The sequence below is a fragment of the Microtus ochrogaster genome, chromosome 1 (assembly GCF_000317375.1).
Source record: "Microtus ochrogaster isolate Prairie Vole_2 chromosome 1, MicOch1.0, whole genome shotgun sequence".
Classification (NCBI taxonomy): domain Eukaryota; kingdom Metazoa; phylum Chordata; class Mammalia; order Rodentia; family Cricetidae; genus Microtus; species Microtus ochrogaster.
Window position 1 is genome coordinate 74,573,985 of NC_022009.1, and position 22,793 is coordinate 74,596,777.

Below are 22,793 nucleotides of genomic sequence, written 5' to 3' on the forward strand. Positions count from 1 at the left end.
ACCTAAAACATTAGTGTAAATCAAATGGCCTTCAGAGATGCATGCATGTTCGCCAAAGCTTTAGGTGCTGTAATTTCTCACTGTAATAAATGCAGTGAGATCACCTCTCACAGGTAGTTCTTCTCTTCCGTTTTATAAAAAGGACACTTCCACACTGGTTATTGTTTTGTGGGTGTCTTTATAGCCACAGTTCAGTGATTCGAAGCAGGGCAGAAAATGGAGCCACAAGAGCTGAACAATCACAGAACACATTTCAGACACTATGAAATTCCCAGCATCCAACTCCCCATTTTATTATTGTCTTTTCTATTTCTAAAAATTTGTGTGCATATGCACCGTCACGAGTGCATACTTGTTAATATGTATGTATGCCTTGGTTTGTGCGTGTGTATACGTATGTGGACTTGGGGCAGGAGCAGCAGTTGACATCCAATGTCTTCTTCAAGCCCTGTACAGATTATAGTTTTGAGACAGAGTCCCTTACTGAACTTGGAGCTCTGCATTAGCACAGACTTGCTGGCCAGTGAGTCTCATCCTCTTGTGTTCTCCTCTTCAGGGTCGGGAGTAGAGGTACTTTCCACCATGCCGTGCATTTTGTATGAGTTCTGGGAATCAATTGCACGTACATAACAAGCCTTTGCCCACAAGTAATCCTTCCAGCCCTCCTTTTCTTTCTCCAGCAAGAAAGAGAAAGCAACTGATTGGCAGTCATAATAATTACATTATCAACATTTTACCAGCTTCAGTTTAAAATGAACAAAATACCAAATCCCCCAAACGTTCAGACTTTATTATCAGTAACTTAACATACTCCTGATAGAAAACAACACAATTAATACTTCATTTCGATATCATTAAAATAATGAAGTCACAGAAGTTAAATACCATTTATTATGGACTTGACCAACAATGTGGCACATGCACTCTTATTGGTCAAAGAAATAGACCTATATTCAAGTGATTTGTTTTCTTTTAAGTCACTACTTGAGTTCCTCACTAATTTTCCTGCATTATAAGAAGCACAAAACATTTCCAACCTTTCTTTCATCTTTGGTAGAATTTAGGTTAAGTAATATTTTTATATAATTACTACTCAAAGGCAATTATAGGCCTTGATATTTTATAAAAATCATCATTAGTATGACTAGAGAGAAAAAGAAATGGTGTGTTAAAATTTCTCCCACAATCCCACATATTTATTCAAATCTAGTTCTTATGCTTTTCACCAAAGTTAAGTCCAAGTGACAGCATATTTTGTGGCAATAACATGGGCTCCTCAAAATATACATATATATATACAAAATATACATATGTATATATGTATATATACACACACACATATATGAAGCTCTTTTATTAGAGGCCACAACCTATTAATTTTTGACAAAATATGAGTCTATATGTTTTACACAAGCATGTGAGAGGATGCTAAATAATTCCTTTGTCCTGTACATTTATAACAAATGTAACTTTGGGAAACTAAGGCTTTTAAACAAACAAAATCAGCGGCAGTTTCCACTCACTAAGAAATTCTCCACTTTCATGAGTTATGAAGAAGACTCATAAATAGAGAATTTCTATATGCACTCAAAGTAAAAGAAAAATCCATAAAATATCAGTGTAGTCACCTTCTATGGATAAGCAGAGACTAGAGCGTGTCTGTGTTTCTGCTATAAGTTAAATGCTAACAAAATGTCACTTATGAACACTCCCAGAATGTGCCACCCCCAAGCATGCCACTCTGACACAGGATTACTTTGAGCTAAGGGTATCTGAAAAACAACAGACATGAGGTGGGCACACTAATCTCCTCCCTTATCCTTGAACACAGAGGATTAAAACTCCCAAGCAAAAGCTGTCCTTCCTCTAGTTGGAGACAAGAAACATTCTTCAATAGCTGAGAAAGCTTGACTTGTGCAAACAACTTTTATCTTCTCTTAGCCTCTCCACATCATTTAGTTACTTGTCTAAAATTACATGTCTTTGTTCAACCTAATACAAAGGTAGGTGAGTTTCACAACGTTTAAAGGTCTTTGCTTCTCTATAAGGACGTTTGCAACATCTAAAACTTATTTAGTTTGGATACATTATTCTGATAATCTGTTTGACATCAATTTCATTGTGAGATGAAGATGGGACCAAAAAAGGAAGTGAGGAAAGCCACCTCCTCGACACTGACTACTATGATTTCTACTACTTTTGCGTTGAATAAAGGTAAATTGTTGCCTGTACATCTTCTTACATATTTTACTGCTTAAACATTAATTGAAAACAGACAGAAGACCTATCTGTGAGGGAATGGAGATCTTCCAACTGGAAAGTCAGACTCTCTTGAAACACACACACACACACACACACACATACACACACAAACACACACATACACACTTTGATAGCCTAAAGGAATTTTCCCAACATGAACAGTTTCATTACGAAGTCTCTGATCAGTCTTGGCTGACAGAACAGAGTGAACTATTAGGTTACACTCGGCTCTCCACCTTTGAAAGGCAACTTTCTCAGAAACAAGGTACAAGCTGACTCACCGGTCCAAAAGAATTGCTATCAAAACTGTGTCCATGGTGATCGCCTTCAACCCACATGTGACCACGGGGAACTTTGACCAAACGGTTTTTGTGTCCAATGGTTCTGAAAACAAACAGTGAAACCAATGAGATATGAGCAGGAAGGGAACTTTACAACCTAGATGCAGAATTAGGAAGGAAAGAACAGCTATTAGAAAGAGAAGAGTGACTGACCTAGAAATCACACCCAGGTTCCCCTAAAGTAAGCTGTGGTTCAGCATCTAAACTGTCTGTGGGAACCATGAATAACAAGTGTGGCTTTGGGAAACAAAATGCTCAAAGTTAAGTTTTTAAACAGACCAGACAAACAATACATCAGCTGTAGAGTCCATTGACTAAGTCATCTTGACCTTAATAATGACTTACTGTATAGATTCATAAATAATTTCTTTTTGTACCCAAAATGAAGAAAATCAATAAAATAACTGTAGTCAAATATTCTATGGATAACCATGGAATACAGTTAATCCTTTGTATAAGAAAAAAAAAAAAAAAACCTGCTTAAAGGCAAAGCCCAAACACCAAATACAGTGTTTTGCTACTTAATTTAATTCACACTATACATACTTAAAATCTTTAACATGCCTCAATGAAAGGAACATATATTTGTCATTTTGCATTTATGCTAGTGCTTAACTGTTTCAATCTACTTATGAGAATTAAGATTCAAAACTGGGGGCTGGAGGGATGGCTCAGAGGTTAAGAGCATTAGCTGCTCTTCCAGAGGACAGAGGTACAGTTCTCAGCACTTATGGTGACACAGACCTCTAACTTCAGTCCCAGAGGATCTGACATGTCCCTCTGGCCTCCATGTGTACCAGGCACACATGTTGCTGCACGAGCATGCATGAAGACAAAACATGGCTACATATAAAAAGGAAAGATTTGGAGACTCAGCATTAGTGGGCAAGAAAGGAATCTTGACCGTTTCTTGGCATCTATAGATTCAGTATCATTGGAAAACTTTTGCTCAGAACTACATTTTTCTTAAAAACGAACTTTGAACAATTCTGAAGAGGAACCGTCAATGACAGATGACATACAGTGGTTATTCATATTTTTAACACAGGAAAGGAAGGGGCAGGAGCACATTCTCTCACATTGTTGGTGGTTGTAGGAAATGATTCCAACTTTCTGTTTCCATTTCTTTTTTGGATCTACTCTGGCAATGTTTTATGGTCATGCCTGCTGGCCTTCTACTTGAAAAAATCAATTGCTAGGAAATATTAGAAATAAGGACGAATGTTTGTTATAAGGGACGCTCAATCCACACAGTTTAATGCTCCCATTCCAAATGTAACTTACCCAAACAACTAGCAACACAGTGTTGATAAATAAGTTATAAAACAATTAATTAAATATAAGACAGAATTAAAATAAAATTTGATTCAAAGCTCACAAAAATACTTCGTTTGGGAGCAAATAACTTTATATTTCCTTTATTTCCTAAAGCACCCTGGAAAACAATAACTTACACAAACTTCTCAATAAAGGTTTGCTGAATGAATGAGCAAATTAATGAATGAAAATCAATCTGAAAGCCAGCACGTTCAGAAACTGAGGCTGGTGTACTGTTCTGTGGTACGGAATCTCGCTGAGGCTAGTCTGTTAGTGAGCAAGCTGCGCATGCACAGAAGAATGCATTAAAAAGGGAGAGTACACATAAATTGGTGCCAGAGAAATTGAAACTATTCATTATCTTGGATGGTTTTTAATTTTCAAGATAATTTCAGTGTTGAATTGCTTTGCTTTAGATCAGTAAGTCATCCATGCAAGAAAGCAATATTATGGCCATTAGAACCCCACGGTAAGTTAATGGTTGCTGTTTGTCTTTAATTACTATAGGGAAGGAGGTTTGCAGCTTTTTAGAGAAAAGCAAAAACAAATTTAACACATCTCACCCTCATACACTTTGCAATAGAAGTGCACTTCAATTAAAGTCCCTCCATTAGTTCTTGACATCATTACTATATGAGCTGGTGTGGAATAACCCATACACACCTCAAATGTCAATGATGAGGAGAACACGTACGGTTAGCTGCACTAAAGGTACCATCTCCTAACATATGCAGACATCTTTACCTTAGTAAGCTGAGTATTTTCGATAAACCATGACTAAATTAGATTTTTCTTCAAATAATTATTTAACAGTCACAGAGTGTGTTATATGAGATATAGTGCATACACACACACACATGCACACATACACATATATTCACTCCAGGTCTTGGGGTGTATCTCCCGAGGATGAGTGCCTACTCTATGTACTCATATTAACTTATTTTTGTTGTTGCTTGGACGGTTCCTGGGAAGGAACCAAAATGAGCCTCAATCTTGAAAGACTTTCAATTGCTTGGTAGTGACTACCTATGGGGTAGAGAAGGAGTCCAAGGTCAGCAGAAGGCTTGGTAAGCTAGGAGCAAACAATCTGTCAAGATTTGGAAAGGAATGGGCTTATCATATTAATTATCATAAAGTCTCCTGCACATTCATAGTATAAAAAAAAACCCATGGGTGTGAAGGCACTTTGAGACCCAAACACATAGACTATTAATTGTAATAGTCTATTACAAGAACTATTAAATGTATGTCTGTGTGTATATAGTAAATATATATAAAGTAAATACAACACAAAATTACAACAACAATGAAATAGTGGGCCAAACATATTCTTCTAGAAGCTAGAATGATATAAAAGTCAGATTGAACTTTAGGTGCTATCAGAGTCAGGACACTTGTGACAGAAAGCTACAGTAGCACCAGAGGACCACTGAAGGCTGCAGGCTTCTTTGTGGTGACCATCTTACATAAGGAACTTGAGCTTTCTTTATCCCATTATTTCCTAGCCATTTACAAAGCTTTAATTTTCTTTTTTATGCACACTAAGAATGGATGTGGGCTCATGGAGCTATTTATCTAACTGTCCATCTATCCCTGTTAAAGTGTGACCTATAAGAATGTGCCTTTCTTATAGAATGTCCTTAGAGCCCCAAAATGCTCAACAAATATTTGTTAAACACACGACAAATGAATTTAGAAGTGATTTTAGATACTGTCACAAAGGCAGTACGATACTATGGAAAGCACAATGATTCTTGAACAGTCTAAAGAAATTTCAACCTTAATCCATGATTCTCAAGTAAGCTTTTAAGTTATAGTTAGCTGCCAACTTTACAATAGGAGGAACAGCATCCACCTTAACTAGGTTCAGCTGGAGGCTAGAAATGAGCTGCAAATACAGGGAGGGGAGGTTGCTATCCAGTTTCATCTCTTCAGTTAGGTTATCTTGGTTTGTTTATTTGACATTTTCAGGTGTATAGGATTTTGAACAAGTTGATAAAACTCAATGGGGCAGTTTCTCATTGAAAACAGTAGACAAAAGTGTGGGGAAGGGGGGAGAAAGAGAGAGAGACAGAGAGAGACAGAGACACAGAGAGAGCGTAATTCTAAGGTTACTCAATGGGTAAGAGTAGCATGTACTGAACACTAAGTAAATGTGTCATCTTAGATGGGAGCCTGTTCTTACGCAAAGCACTGGTTACGGTTCTGATGCACATTTAGAACCCAGTAAGTGGTAATGATTATTGCCAGTCTCCCTTGGCCCTTTATTTTCCTCCATTTTAGAATTGAGAATGTGTTGAGGTTCACTATCAGTTAGCATCTGTCTTCAAATTACCGGAGATATGCCTCAATAATTTTTTTCTTGCGGTTGTGCCGTGCCTGTGACTATTTTTAATGATCCAGAGACTCTTTTTACTTTCTTCTTTTTCCCTCCAGGGCACATTGAAACTCATATGTGAAGGGGTAGTCTATTTGTTTCTCCGTATTCAAACATACAGAGAAGGACAGGTAAAGGTACAATCTACCTATCTGTGGCTTCACTCACCAGTCTCCTGCATATTTCCATGCTGCTATGCGAATACACCGTGGCTTACACTGAAAACGGTCAGGTTTGCAGGCAACAGTGCAAACAGAGGACTCTGGTAAACATGGTGCTGTATGGATGGGGGAGGGGTGTACTCTATCTCTTCCTTTCATAGAGTACATCCGACTTTTAAAATAGTAACCCAAAATAGCTTAAAAATATGATGGCAAATTACTGGGCTACTTGCTTTTAGGGCTGCCAAGGAAAGAGCATACTGCTAATAGAATTTCTCTACAGAAGGAATTTTAAATAGCTTTCTGCTCCTGAACACACATAAAAGACAAGATAATCCTTTAGCTGATTTAGCAGGTAAGTGGGGTGTCAGCCCACAAGGTTGTATGTATCTATAGCTTGCAAATAATTCTGGTTTTGACAGTCAGAAATGAGTTCTGTATGGAACTTTAACTACCTGTCTAAAAGAGAAGACGTTTTTAGTACTAGCTTTACCGAGACAAGTTACCTAGGCCTTATAAGTGGGACGGAGAATGATTGCCTCCAATTTGATTTGACCTTGAAAACAAAGCGTTTAAGTCTCTAGATCGTTGAAGTGTCATCAGTTGAATACAGAAGTACTGTCCACGTAATTCTTAGAATTATAAGAAGGTAAGGGCTTATTAACTGTTTTCTCCCTGTGTCTTTCTCTAGTGCATATGTGCTCTCTTGTCCTCTCTCCGTAATTTGTATTAATAATTCCTGATTCATTAGGGATATCATTTTAAGCCATCCTATTGAATTTTCTACATGTACGAAGCAGCGATAACCTGAGAGGCTGACTGCTCATTGAATCCCCAACCCTGAGTTTCTGTTTCCCAAGGGAAGCTGCTCATGAGCAATCCTCCACGGCCTATGTTGCAGTTCCTGCCTTGAGCCGCACTAACAACTCTGCTCCACTCCTACCTCCCAATTCTCTCCCCACCCCAGCTTTCCTCAATATGGGGGGTCAGGTGGAAGGATAGCATGAAATAACCCTTTCCTCCCCAAGTTGTTTTTCATTAGTGTTGTATAATAGCAACAGAAAATCAGACTAATATAGCAAAAAAGAAACAGGATTCATATGTATTCATATGGAAATATATTTTAATTTTTCTGGGTAAAGAATCGAGGAGTAAAATTTGCACATAAAAAATAAAGTTTAATTTTAGAGACGTGCATTCGTTTATCCTACTGACATGTAAAAGGAAACAAATTGTTGTCAGAAACGTTTGCTAAGATTTTTTTAATTGACTGAATGAGATTTATCTTTTTTAGCTAATTAAGAAGCATATAGGAATAAACAAAAACAAGACACAATCTAGTTATTATCAGTAGCCATAATAAAGTGATGAGCTAATATAATTTAAAGAGTAATATTTTATTGAAAAAAATCTAGCTTATAGAATATAGAATTTGCATAACTTGTACAGCTATTTTGGAAATCAATATGGTGGTTCCTTAGAAAATTGGCAATTGATCTACCACAGGACCCAGCTATCCCCTTCTTCAGAATATATGCAAAGGGCGCCCTACCCTACCAAAAGGACATTTGCTCAACTATGTTCATAGTGGCTTTATACATAATAGAAAATGGAGACAACCTAGATATCCCTCAACTGAAGAAGAGATGAAAAAAATGTGGTACATTTATGCAATGCAGTATTACTTTGCAGTTAAAAAATGACATCATGAAATTTGCAGGCAAATGGATGGAGCTAGAAAAAAATTCATCCTGAGTGAGGTAACTCTGTCCTAGAAAGACAATTATGGTATATACTCATTTAAGTGGATATTAGCAAGATGTCCTAGGGCAATGTTGGCACAGAACTTTGGGAGTGGCCAGCCAATGGCTGGTCTAATTTGAGGCCCATGCCATGTGAGGGAGCACATGTATGACACTGCCCGGATAACCAGGAACCATAGGCTGGATAGCCAGAGAACCAAACACAACTGGTCAAGAAAAATAATCAATGAGATCATTTCTATTGATGTTCTGTTATACTCACAGAGTGCCTAGCCCAGTCATCATGAGAGAGGTTTCCTCCAGCAGCTGAAGGGAATGGATACAGAGGCCCACTGCCGATCATTTGGAAGAGAAGGAGAGCCCATGCTGAAAGTCCTGAACATCCCCTTGATGTTCAGGAACCTGACAGAAGAGGGGGAGTAGGAACTGTGGGAGCCAGAGGGGATGAAAACACCTAGAGAATGAATGGCTCAGGGAATCAACTAAGTAGGGCTCATGGGGATTTATAGAGACCTGCAAGGGTCTTCACTAGGTCCTCTGCTTATATTTTATGGTTGTTGGCTGTTGACAGAGGTTTCTGTCCCACCAGGTCCCACAGCCATTTAGTCCCAGAGAAACACACAGGTCCACATTAGTTATAAACTGATTATCCTATTAGCACAGGCTTCTTATTAATTCTTATAACTTATACTAGCCCATAATTCTTGTCTGTGTTAGCCACATGAATTGGTACCTTTTTAGGCGAGGCAGTCACATCTTGCTTCCTATGCGGCTGGGTCATGACTGCAGACTGACTTTTCCTCTTCCCAGAAGTCTCCTCACCCTGCCTCTACTTCCTACCTGGTTGTCCTGCCTATACTGCCTTACTACTGGACAATCAGCATTTATCTAAAATACAAGTGACAGGGTACATACTATTGTCCCACAGCAGTTGGCTAGGTGTTGGGGGAAACTCCTGACAGTGGGAGAGGGGTGTCTGACTCTTTTGTCTGCTCTTAGGATCCTTTTCCTCCTACTGGGTTACCTTACCCCATCTTGATGGGAGGTTCTGGGCCTAGTCATGTATTTTCTTATGCCCATGTTCAGTTGATATCCCTGGCAGGCCTCTGTTGGAGATGGAGGTGGCATGCAGGGCAGGGGAGAGGGGAGAATGGGAGGAGAAACTGTAGTCAAATGTATTGTGTGACGAATAATAAATACAAAATTCTAAAAAGGATAAACAATTTGTATGCTTTTTTAATACACATGATGCTTATGAGAGAAATACATAAAAAGAAGAGACATTTTGATTAATAGTAATGGTATAACAGCAAGTCAGGAAATAGTAGCTATACTAATATCAGACCAAATGAGATCATGTCACTAAGATGAGACCTTACAAAGCTTATTAGTGTCTATTTTATCCTACAAAAGAGTTTGAAGGAGAGAAGTGAGCCTAAAAGCTTTTGATGGATCTGATTAAATTTTGTTTCTTAAGATACCTGATCAGGCAGTTCTAAAATTCTTAAGAACTGTTGGCTATCACAACATGGCAAGCCATTTTAACACTCTGAATACTCATTCTCAACCCCAACTCTAAATTTGGCCTATTGTCTGCTTTGAAAAAAATGCTGATGCAGGTAAGATGCATATGCCTTCCCTTGCCACATGCATTAAATTAAAGTGACGCACAAATGAACAGACTGTGAATTTATGTAAATAAGGCAATGATAGTCCAAGGAAGTTGAATTGCCTATTGCTAAAGGTGATTTAATTTCTTTAGATTGCAACTCTACATACCTTAGAAACGATCTAATAACTCCTTTTTGTACAGATAAAGATGTGGAGGTCAGAGACTTTAGGTGGTATCATCAGGTAATAGGAAGAGAAGCGGGCCTGCTTTTGGTCCCGGCCACCTGGATTGCTTAGCCCCCGAAATAATAACACAGAAACTGTATTAATTCACTTGCCCATTAGTTCTAGCCTCTTCTTGGCTAACTCTCACATCTTGTTTTAACCAATTTTTAATAATTTGTATGTCGTGGCTTACTGGGAAAGATTCAGCATGTCTGACTCTGGTGACTGCATGGCAGCTCTCTCTCTGCCTGCCTTCTTTCTCCCCGCATTCTGTTCTGTCTACTCTGCCTACTTAATTTTCTGGCCTATCAAAAGGCCAAGGCAGTTTCTTTATTCAACCAATGAAAACAACACAAATGCAGAAGGACCTCCTACACCATCATCAGGCTACTTAGCATCAAGGTACAAAAAGCACACTCTTGAATTTGGTTGCTACAGCAAGATGTATCAAGACTATTCAAGACTTAAAGAAGAGGTCTTAACATCTATTCAGTAGAACAAAAGAGAAATATTTTCTTCACAGACACTAGCCTGTTGCTAGGTGATTGGAGCAAACTCGTATATCTTTACCATAAAGTTGCAGAGTTAATTTTTTAAATGTAACAGGGATGGCCTTAGTGTAGCTACAAATTATTTTAATAATTAAGACCCTAGATGCATTTTTCTAAATTTAAATTATCAAAACATAAATAGGACAATTAAAGAACAAACATGACAATTTTCTTTAATATGGAGAATGTTTTCTCACGTTTAGAAGAATCTATGGCTGTCCATGAAAATGACTGCAAATTATTGGTATTAGATTCCATACAGGCTCATAAGGTCATTGGTAAAGCCTGAGCTTGGATTTTACCAAAATACCCTGGTACCCTGGTGTGTTCATTTTCTTTGGGGTATAGGTCAATATTTACTATAACATTTACATAAACAATGTAAATGCTTATAGAAGAAAGGCTATGATTCAGTCTTTTTGACTGACTATAAACCACATTAAAAAAAATTTAAGCAAGGGACTGAAGAGGTGGCTCAGTGATCAACATTGGTGTTAGTATCTGAGTTCCAGTAACCACATGGAGTTCACAACCATCTATAACTCAAGGTCCAGTGCATCCAGTGCTCTCTTCTGGCCTCTGTAGACACTACATGCAAGTGGTACACATATATACAGATAGGGAAATCACATACACATAGTATAAAAATAAATAAATCTTTAAAAAGTTAAATAAAAAAAATGACCAGTGAAATATGCACAGAGACAGACTAAGGTTTCATGGCAAAATTCAATAAATTGGAAATGTTTACAAAATTGATTTAGAGAAGAAGAGATCAATAAGCAAAGATCAAGCAATGCTAACTGAACAAATGTTTAAAGGGCTAAATAGTTTTAGGCTATTATAAACAGGAAATGCTTTGTGGATATTTGGATCAAGATATAAATAGCTGATTCATGTGAACAGAAAAAAAAGGTAGTATGAAATTCAGATCCTACTTGTGAAGTTTTTTTGTTCGAAAGTATTTCAAGGAATAACATCAAAAATGGAAGAGTTTTGTAAATCATTTCCCAGTGAAAACACTTAGTGTGGAAAAGATTAAATAAATGTAAATGCCAATTTTGATGACAATATTATTGATTTTTTCCTCTAAGATGTTCTATATGTTATTTTGTTCAATACTAACTTATCTAGAAGTGTACTGAGTCAAATTTTTACATAGATCAAAAGTATTATGATCATAATTTCAGGCATCATGTAAACTGGCCAACTAGAAAAGATCATACTACATATTTAAAACTGCATCTAGCTTTTATATATTTAAATTTTGTTTTGCTGAAATGATGAGTGGAGCTATGAAATGTCGTAGGTGCAAATAACACAATCAGTTTGCTTATTGGTCAATCGAACTGAATGGGAAGCAGAAACAGAGACACTTCTTCTGTGCACAACTCGCTAGCAAGCAGCCTTAAATAAAGCAGTAACACACAGCTTTACTTTATAAAATAAAGTTATTATTTGTTAAAGATTAGATTGCTACATTTGTTCCCAACATCCCCTCTAGAAGTAATTTCCCAGAGACCTTCATTTCATTCATTACTCCATTTCTTGATCATTTTAACATGCTCGATATGAATGTGGGAAAGAAACATTCCAATGTTTCCATTGTAAGAACCAATAATGTTTAAATATTTGAGGAATTATGAACAGCATTCCATCATTTACTCAATCTCTATTATAAAACTGCAAGTATTTTTTTATAATGAAAAGAATGCATGCTGTTTTATTTCCTATAAATTTAATGAGCTTTGGGTTACTTAATTAATTGGAAAAAAGGAATTCCTCAGAGCTAAAGATCTCATTGCACAGGAATTCAAAAGCTCTTTTCAGGAATCTGATTTTGAATCAGGAAAAGAATGTGAGACGGGAAAGAAAATAGAAGTCTCCCGGCCAGACAGACCATAACTGAACGCCAGTTCTGGCACCTTCTCAGTGGAGGACCAGGGGTCTTAGCTTCAACCTTCTCATGTGTAAAGAAGGGTAATAGGGTGAGTCAGTGCCCAAGCCACATGAGGAGATAATACACACAAGACTTCCAAACTAGTGCTGTCAGATGATATGCCAATATGTGAAAGATAATATTTTCAGAGCTACAGAAGAAGCCCAGCTATACTTTATCACATACTAATTAAGACATCCAGAAAATTATTCTCTAATTAAATGAATTTAACAAATACATATGAAATGACCATTAGTAACAAGAATTGTTAGGTTCTAGAGATGCGAACATAAACACGACAAAAGCCTGGTCAAGGCACAATTCGTAGATTAAGCAGACAATTCAAACAGATAATATCATTGAAAACAGTAAGAATATGGTCTCAAAGGTGCGGATCGAGAAAGTAGAGAAATGAACAAGAGATAGCCTGTTCACCACTATGAACATGGTTTGAATGAGGAAGACATTCAGTACATTACATTCACATTCTAAAAGTCTGAGGCTCCAATGTACATGTAATCACATAAAATGTTAATATCCACAAATCATCAAGGAATCTGTATTAAATTTTGCAATAATTGAAGAAGTCAGTATTTTAAAAAATAACAAAGTAGCTGGAGGCCACAATATCTACTAGAAGAAATACTTTTTTAAGAGAGAAGAAAAAGCATTTTGTTTCAAAAAATACAGAGATATCCAAGTATTTAAAAATTGTAATTAATAGGTTAACAGTATCTATGGGCAGAAACAAATTGAGAAATTCACATTTTATATATATGTAAAGTGGTACTCCCGTTTTCCAGTACTCAGAGAGACAGGAATTACAGCAGTATAGATTACCCTATGGTAAGCAACTGGCTCTATTGTTGCAATGGATTGGAGGAAAAGTGCACTGTCTCATTTTGCTGGTGGGTATATATGAAAACTAATGATCTTTGTTGAAAGCAATCTGGCAGAATCTATGCAATTTAAAAAAAATCATTTGCCTTACAATTTAGTAATTCTACTCCTGGAATCAAATACCACAAACATAACAATATAACAACACCGGGGCTAGAGAGATGGCTCAGCGGTTAAGATGATACAGGGCTATCTCAAAGGACCTGAGCTCTCAGCACCTACATCAGGTAACATAATTACCCCTAACTCCAGCTCCATGGGATCCAATGGCTTCCTATGCCCTCTGTAGTTCCTTTACACACATGGCAATACGCACGCGCGTGCACACACACACACACAGTTTTAAAGATTTATAAAAACATAGATATAGCAATGTCTTCTCGCTCTGTTTTTGTTTATATGGCATGGCTCACGAGATACGAAATCTAGGGGCAGAGATGAAAAGAATGGAAGGCTGGCACAGACACTCGTCATGTTAGTGACCTCCGGCATCATACAAATAAGGAGATAAGAAAGAAAATTCCAGGGGAATGGTCAAACAGTAATGTGTGCAGACCAGGGAGCTGTGTACAGTAGAAATTCCAAATGACCAGTGAGACTTTTCAAAAAAACATTACTAAATGATTAAAAACAGAAAGCCCATGTGATTCTTCCATGTTGGTTGGGGAGGAGTAAAATAAGTTCAGATATTTACATGTGGACTTAGGGAACGTGGAGTCACATAAAGAAAACATGGAATACAGAAAAGGTTACATACATGAGGGGATGGTGTGACCCAAAAGACATGAGAAGGGAAAAAATGGTAAAGTCAAAAGGAGAAAAAAGTTCTAAATTAAACACTATATTGCTGTATTGATGCCTTCATGTACAGTATATGGGGAATAACGTAAAAGGAAACCTCACTGAACTGATAAAGGGAATATATTTACATAGATATAAAAATTTTAAAACTAGTAATTTTGATAGGAAATAACTTGAAATAAAGTAGAAATAAACACTATTTTTATAAATTCTAGCAGTATGAAGGCATAAATACAATTTATTCAGCAATTCCTTTGTTTGGTTATTTCTCTTCTTAGATTGGATGACTCTAAACAACTGTTAGGGGAAGTCACGGGAAAAGGACAAATGAACTCGGAAGACCTTCTTCCCTTCCCAAGGATAATCCAGTTAGATGGTGGAGGGCTCCTCCCTGTGAGTTCTCTGGACCACCAAACACAAATGGGATCAAAGATCAGAGCATCTGCATGCCAAGTGGTTTGCTATAAACTGAATTTCCTTAAAGCTTCAGAGCAGATTTTATATTTTATGCCTTGCATATTTTCAAATACATCCTACCAATTATCTAAGCCACAAGTAATTGCTGAGCAATTTTCTCCACTGTCAAAAAATGTGTTCCTGAGTACATATGCATATAGGCATAAATAACCATGTGATGTGTGATACTGAGATTGGAATGTTAAGAACCAGCATTTGCTTTAGTCAGGCTAGCAAGGTAAATAGATTATATGATATGTCGTGCCTTTGAAACAGCTAAACTTTGTAAATTTATTACTATTTAGTAAATTCCGGCATCATGGAAAGGCACAATGTATTTGTCTGTTTCTAGCACATACATTCACAACTTACTCTTTTTGATTTCTCTTCTTCCTTCCTTTCTTAATTTTGAGCCAGGATTTCATGCTAGCTTGAAACCCCCTGTGAACCCCATGCTGGCCTCACACTCATGGCAATCATCCTGTCTTAGTCTCCCAAGCACTGGGATTATGGCATAAAAATTCTTACTTTGGTCTATAAGACTAGGCTTGAAGTTAGCCTTGACACTGTTGGTCAGTAAGAACCATCCATATTCTAGAACCAAGTTCTTCCCTGACTTAAATGACTAAGCACTAACCCCACCATCACCACCATGGCGGCATTTTTCCTAGCTTTATGCTACCTCCTCATAAAGCCCACCATCATAACTTTGACTCTTCTCCCGAGCGGCAGCCATTCTGTGTCCAGCCCCTCGCCCCCAGTAAATCTCTTGTGTGAGGCCTGTTTGTGTGGTGTGACTTTGTGGCATTCCTTGGCCCCTGATTGCTGAGGTACTCGTTCACTATGAAACTCTTCAACTCTTTCACACTATGGAGATTTTCAGCCAAATAATATAGATGTGGATTCGTGTGTGCGTGTAGTACAGACTGAGTAGTATCCTTGGCTTTTGTGAATCAGATGCCCGGGGCATCTACACTGTAGCTCTCACCACCAAAATGGTCTCTAAATACTGTGAAATTTCCCCTTGCGACAGTAAGCTCAGGCTACTCTGGACCCCACCCCCTGTGTTTTTCACTGGTATCGTTAGAGGTATAAACATTGGCTTAGTCATTTTTTTGAAAATTACATTAGCACTTAAATCACTTAAATTCCATCCCTAGCTCTGGGTAGGTACATGGCATCCCAAGTTACCCAATAGTAGATGGGAGAGATTATTTATTATTCATTTTACTAGACAATGTGCCACCAATGCTTCTCAGTGCAGACACTGGCAGCTACTGCCATGGCTTCCAGCGCGCATCATCATAGAGCCTCTGCCACGTGGCCTGCCCACTTTTCGACATTAGCAATCAGAAAAATCTAACATTTGCTCTTCTTTCTCCCCTTTCAGACACTTCAGCCAGTGTCAAAGGCAAGCATGCTTTCCTTGAACTCTGTGTCTGCACTTTCTCTGAGACACCCTTTTCTGTGTGGCTGTTTGTCAGCTCCCACTGCAAATTCTTCTGCATACCTTGTCCCGGAGGATAAGATTTGCATCTTGCCTGTCATTTGTTTTTCTCTTACTCTAACAAAGTTGGCCCAGCACAGAAGGACTAAGGGCCTAAAAACCTCAGACTGACTGAGAAACCTCTGGACAAGAAAGTTGATGTTACTGCAAACCCCTGTGGGAAACTCTGATCAGCTCAAGATATTAACCCCACTGCCACCCATCACTTTGAAGCTGCAGAGGAACTGAAGAGAAGATGGACTTCTCAGCCCCAAAGGCTCCCTTTTTCTGCCCTATAACCCCCCTGACCTCATGTGCCATGTGGGAACCGTCTCCACGTGCTTGGGGAAACCAGTGTCCTTCAATTGCTCTGATGAAAGAACAATTCGGATCCTGGAGAGGCTCGGTTGTCTTCGCTTATTTCATCACCTGGATCATTCCTATCCAACAGGCACTTCCATTCAAATCCGTTTCTAAATCCTTTTACTAACAAGACTAAGAACCCCAACGAGGGACCCCAGTTGCCCATTTGGACATCTCTGTCTCACAGGACCTGGGTATCAGCTACAGGGCTAGCTTTTTCACGCCCCCACCCCCCACTCTCCTAGCTTCCCCAGCCCCCCAGCCCGCTTTTCAATCTCGCTGGTCCCCAAAGACCACTCTGACTCTTGGCACGTTCCACTTCTTTTCTCCCTGCAGTGGACCTCCAATAGGGTCGCCTTCCGACCTGGTTTCCGGTCTGTGTTTTTGTTTACACGTCTTTGGCTACTTCAAATCGCTACTCTGCACACTCTATCGCTTAGCACGCTTTGCTCCATAGCTCTAAACTCCTCTTAGTTAGGTCTGTAATCTCTGGGTTTACTTTATTTCTTTCTCCCTGTCTACACACAAATTCGATCAGAGCAAACGTTTAAGAATTTTGTGCACCACTGTCTTCCTAATTCCTAAGGCTGTGCCTGTTGGTATTTTCAGTGGATACAGTTGATACGCAATAAATACATATTGAGGAAGAATAATAGTATGGATTCTGGTAGCAGTTCTCTTTTAAAAACGGTAAGCAATTTGAGGTTGCTATTTCTCTCATTTTATTACAGCACAATATCTTAAATTGAAAAGGATTTAAGAAATCTTCAGACAACACAATCGTTTTTGCAGATAAGAAACGCGAGGCCTAGTGAAGCTAAACAGGCTGCCAACAGCGATAGACTGAAGTCTGTGAGATTCGAGCTTTCAGAGTGGTAATGATGAGGCACAGATTCTTCTTTGTAGGCGTTTTAGCCTAGCAACACAACTTTATTTGCAATTAAAGTTCCAAAAATGTAGGGATGGACCTAGGTTCAGGCATTGGGTATAAGTACCAAAATTACTGAAGAAAACTAACATGGTGTCTTAACGTTTGGGTAGGAAATGTTAGGCAGCTCAATGGTTGGTTAATGCTGCTTGCTTGACAGAATCTAGAATCACCTGCAGGCCGAGCTTCTGCGCATGTCCATGACTGTGAGCGATTATCTTGACTACTTTAATCGATGAGGGAGGAGTCACTTTAAACGTGGGTGGGAGCAGTCGCTGCGCAGGGAATTCTAGGTTGTTTGTAAGGGGGATGAAGAGCACAGGCAATGTAGTAAGTGTCCTTTTCTAACTGCAGACCTGAGGCGGCCAGCAACCGTAAGCTCCTGCGGCCTTGATTTCCCTGCCATGCCGTAGCAGACTACAACTTGCACTGCTATAATAAAACTGTTCTCTTTTTTGTTTTATTTCTTTAGTTCATTCTTTGGGAATTTCATACAATATATTTTTATCATCTTTTTTCTTATGCTCCATCTCCTTCCAAATCCTTCCCCTCACCCTATCCACCTAACTTCATGTTCTTTTTCTCTCTTAAAAAAGCAAAAACAATAACGAAAGAAAGAAAGAAAGAAAGAAGGAAAGAAAGAAAGAAAGAAAGAAAGAAAGAAAGAAAGAAAGAAAGAAAGAAAGATGACACCAGAAAACATGGCCCAGCTTGTGGCTGGCTAACTAGGTCTGAGCACGGGACACAGTCTGCAGTGTGGTCAATGCACCTAGCATCCCTCCAAGGAAGTGGGATCACTCCCTCTCCAAGCAGCTACAATCTTGGGTAGGTGTGTAACTTTGTGTCCACTTCCCCTTCTCTCTGAAGCTTTCTAATATATATATGGTCATAATCTAACCAGGCATCACGTGCTACCAAATACAACCCTGATATCAGGAATGGGTCCTATCTCCTTGTGTTATTAGTCAAAGGAGTCCCATAAAAACCTTGTTGCTGCTGCCAAAATATTTTATGTCAGAGATAGGAGGGGAAACTAAGAGAAGGCCTATGGCAGAAAATGTCTTGTACATGTGTGTGTCTGTACATGTCTGTGTACATGTGTGTAAGCTACATGTATAGTTTGTATTTACTCCTGTTCCATGGACTGTCTTTTCACTATGATTGTTTCCTTTGTTATGAAGAAGCTATTTAGTCTAATGCTGTTCCTCTTGTACATTTTTTGGTTTTGAAGTCTGAGATTTTAATATCATGTCCATATTGCCAGCAAAGTCAGTGCCAGAAGACTTCTTTCTTATTTCTCCTTAGTTTTCTTCTCTTTTAGGGACATGGGGATTGCAAGACTTTAATATTCTTTTGAGTTAATTATTATGCACGGTACAACATAAGAGCCTGAATTCATTACTGTATTCTTGACATGTACATACCCTGGTTTTCCTAATGCCATGCTTTGCAGACACTGTCCTTTCCTAACTGAGCATCCTGAGCAATCTTTTCAAAGGTCAGGTTTTTTGCTTTGTTTTGCTTTGCTTCCAATCTCTTCTTAAAGTGCGATTTCTATTTTCCCCCAGATGATTTTTCTTCAGTCCTCGTGAACTCGGTTCCTTACACGGGCTTTGGTGGAGGCTGTCGGCAGCACCAACAAGTCTAAATCACCATGAGGCTTTTCAGTCCTCCCAGGCTTCCTGAGATGGAGTGCTGACCACCCGGCTATGAGTGGCACAGCTCACACAGTAATGCAACTTGACATCGAGCTTGGGGAGCACCTAAGTGTAGAAGACACTTGCTTCGGAGATGTCCCTGATGGCACTGGCCTCTACAATGTTCTTCGTGATGAAATTTTTAATGACCTTGTCCATGGGCACACACAAGGCACAGTTCATACAGCAAACTAAGTGAACATGACAGAGACCCTGTGGGTGTGACCATTGCTTCTTCTTGCTGGGGCCGTACTGGAGTCAAGACACAAAAGAGTCAAAGGGCAGTTCTGTGTATAGATTTGTCTCCAGGGCATGTTATTTCCTGTTCAGTCCCTATATGTCTATCATTATATCCATGCCATACTTCTTTTTTATTGTAGTTTGACTCTTACTGGGTACAAACAAAGTTATCCCCCCGTTATTCTCCCGTTAGCAGTGTGCTGTATACCAGTGGCCAATGAAGGGCACGCAAATCTTCACCTCCAAACCTCCAAAACGTCTTCGGTTAAACAGCTATTGGTCATAAAAAGTGAGTCCAAGAGAAGCCTGCATTCCCTCGGAAGCACCAGAAACACATAATTACATAATCTCCGACTCTTCTGATTGGATACCCATTCTAACAAAAGCAGTTCCGTTTCACCCTTATCAAAAACCATTCCACTTAGATAATAAGTGCTTATAATTATATTCTCTCCATGATTGCAAAATACCATGTTGATTAGATGAAACAGGCTTGCCATGGAAACCTCTATATTCACTAAAACCCTATGCTGCCAATTACTACCTCACTCCACTGTTATTCATTTAGACATAAGCCTTGTAGTCATGTGTCTCTATACCAACAGGCTTTCTTTGCTACAAATGATCATAATGCATAAAAGGGCAGCAAGTTTTAGGACCTGCCAGTTCTCAAATTAACACATGACTCCATTGTGATATGTGTTCTATCCACATAATGCTCTCAGTCTCTGCACCTTTGTCAACCTGTGATGACCGTGGAGACCAACAGGATAAGACATCCAGATTAGAAAAATTTAATGTGGCTTATAATAAAAATGGTATTTGTTCATACTATCCTAGTGAAAAGAAGGATGGATATAGCTCCCCATTTTAAACTGCAATAAGCGTCTCCTGGGTAGTTGTTTCTAATAAGTATTTGTGGGAGCATGTAAACAGTCTTGAGGTGCCTTTGTTGATGTTGCAACAAAAGGATAAACATAAATAGGGAGTAAAGAGGATTATGATGTTTCAAGTGGAAGGAAGCATATTTAAAGACAAATGAACAACTCAGAAAGATAATTGTCAGGTTTTTTTAAGTTAGCAAAGGATTACACAAAAATGCCTTCACACAATGCACCACAGTATATTACAAAATGTGAAATGTATAATTCATTTCCATCTTTAAGAAGATATTTTCTGTAGGTATAAAACCCTTGAGCTGAAGTCCTGGCAAGTCTTTATTTTACAAAGCTATCTGTACTATTCTGATTACAAACCCCACATTTAATTTCCTTTTATTAGAGTAAAATTTAAAGATATTTGAACCAAAATCTGGATAGAGAATCCTTCATGATTTTTACGTATTTTTCTCAGGCTTTTTCGGTTGTCTTCTTCCATTTGACAGCCATTTAAGGAAGCAAACTCATTCTAATTTAGTCTTTCTAAATATTTGATTTGTTTTTCCCCTTAATTGAATTTCATCAAGGTGTGTAATGTGTAATTAAATTAGATGGTATGATAAAAGCGCAGTGAGTATAAACATGCCTGGAAATAATCACGACTGAGTTTTTGAAGCATGAATTTTAACTCTTAAGAACCAAAGCAGCATTAGGTGAACGACCTCTTAGCTCTGAGCATTCTAGGTCATAGACCTCGGACCTCAAAGCAATGTTTCACAGCAGTAGCAAACTTAAGTTATATGAAAGTAGTTCGTGTGGAGGGTCCATTTTACCTCATTTATTTTATTCAGCGTGGCAGATTAAAATGCATGAGGTGGTCATATTCAGCCGTCATGGAATCTGACGCAAGACTGACAGACGCACTGAAAGTGCGGGTTGATCTCGGCTACACTATTAGGAAGCTTAATGAAAAGTCCCCAGAAGTGGAGCTTCATAAAATGGAAGCTGGTTCCATCCATTTGCCTACAAATTTCACGGTGTCCTTTTTTTCTAACTCCACTGTATAAATATACCACTTTTTTTTTTTTTATCCATTCTTTGGCTGAGGGACATCTAGGCTTTTTTTCCCCAGATTTTGGCTATGATAAATAAAGCCACTATAAACACAGTTGATCAAGTGCCCTAGTAGTAGGATGGGGCATCTTTTGGGTATATGTCCAAGAGTAGTATAGCTAGATCGATTCTCAGTTATCTGAGGAACCACCATATTGAGTTCCATAGTGGCTATATGAGTTTTCACTCCCACGAGCAATGGAGGAGTGTTCCCCTTGCTCCACATCCTAACTAGCATGAACTGTCACTTGTGTTATTGATCTTAATCATTCTGACAAGTGCAAGATGGAATCTCAAAGTAGTTTTCATTTGCATTTTCCTGATGGCTAAGGATATTGAGCATTTCTTGAAGTGTTTATCAGCAATTTGATATTCTTCATAGAGAATTCTGTTAGGTCTGTATTCCATTTTTAAATTGGATTATTTGGTTTGTTGATGTCTAGTTTCTTGAGGTTTTTATATATTTTGTATGTTAGCCCTCTATCAGATGTGGAATTGGTAAAATGTTTTCCCGTTCTGTAGGCTGCTGTTTTGTCCTATTGACTGTGTCCTTTGCCTTATAGAAGCTTTTCAGTTTCATGAGATCCCATTTATTTATTAATTGTGATTCTCGGTGCCTGTGCTATTGGTGTTTTCCTTAGGAAATTGTCTCCTGTGCCAATGAGTGCAAGGATATTCCCTCCTTTCTCTTCTATCAAGTTCAGTCTGTGTTCTCTTTAATCCACTTGGACTTGAGTTTTGTGCAGCATGACAAAATGTGAATCTTCTTACATTCTTATACCTGCATATATCTAGTTAAGATCCAGAAAAACAAACACGATATGTACTAATAAGTGATATTAGCTGTTAAGTAAAGGGTAACCACACTACAATGCACAGACCCAGGGAAGTTAGATAAAGAGGAGAGGTCTAGGGTAGATGCATGGCTCTCCCTGGAAAGGGAAACAGAACAGATTTTGTGGTTGCACTGGGGGAGGGTGGGGATGGGAACGGGGGGATCAGGTCAGGGAGGGATGAAAGGAGGAAGAGCGTACAGGGAGAGATGACTGCGGTTGGAGGGCGCTTGGAGGTCAATGTGGAACCCAGTGCAGTGGAAACTTCTTGGAACCTACGACAGTGACCTTAGCAAGGACTCCTAGTACTGGAGGGTGTGAAACCTAAACCAGCTAGGCTGGTTCCATAACCAGGCTAGGCTCCCAGCAGTGGGACTGGTATTCCAACACAGCTACAAAACCTTCGGCCTACAACCTGTACTGCCTGCAAGATGGGCTGGGGCAATGTTAGCTCAGAGCTTGTGGGATTGGCCACACAATGACGGGTCTCTCTGACTCTTTTGCCTGCTCTTGGGACTTCTTTTCTCCTACTGGGTTATCTTGTCCAG

General features: G+C 38.8%; 1 protein-coding gene across 2 annotated transcripts in view; it reads right to left on the reverse strand.

The window, feature by feature from the left end:
• Positions 1-22,793, reverse strand: part of Immp2l (inner mitochondrial membrane peptidase subunit 2) — a 799,387-nt gene that overhangs the window by 185,663 nt on the left and 590,931 nt on the right. For both annotated transcript variants that reach the window (XM_005343824.2, XM_005343825.2), the window contains exon 6: positions 2,544-2,646. In XM_005343824.2, coding sequence (XP_005343881.1) covers positions 2,544-2,646 — 103 coding nt within the window. The remainder of the gene's footprint in view (positions 1-2,543; positions 2,647-22,793) is intronic.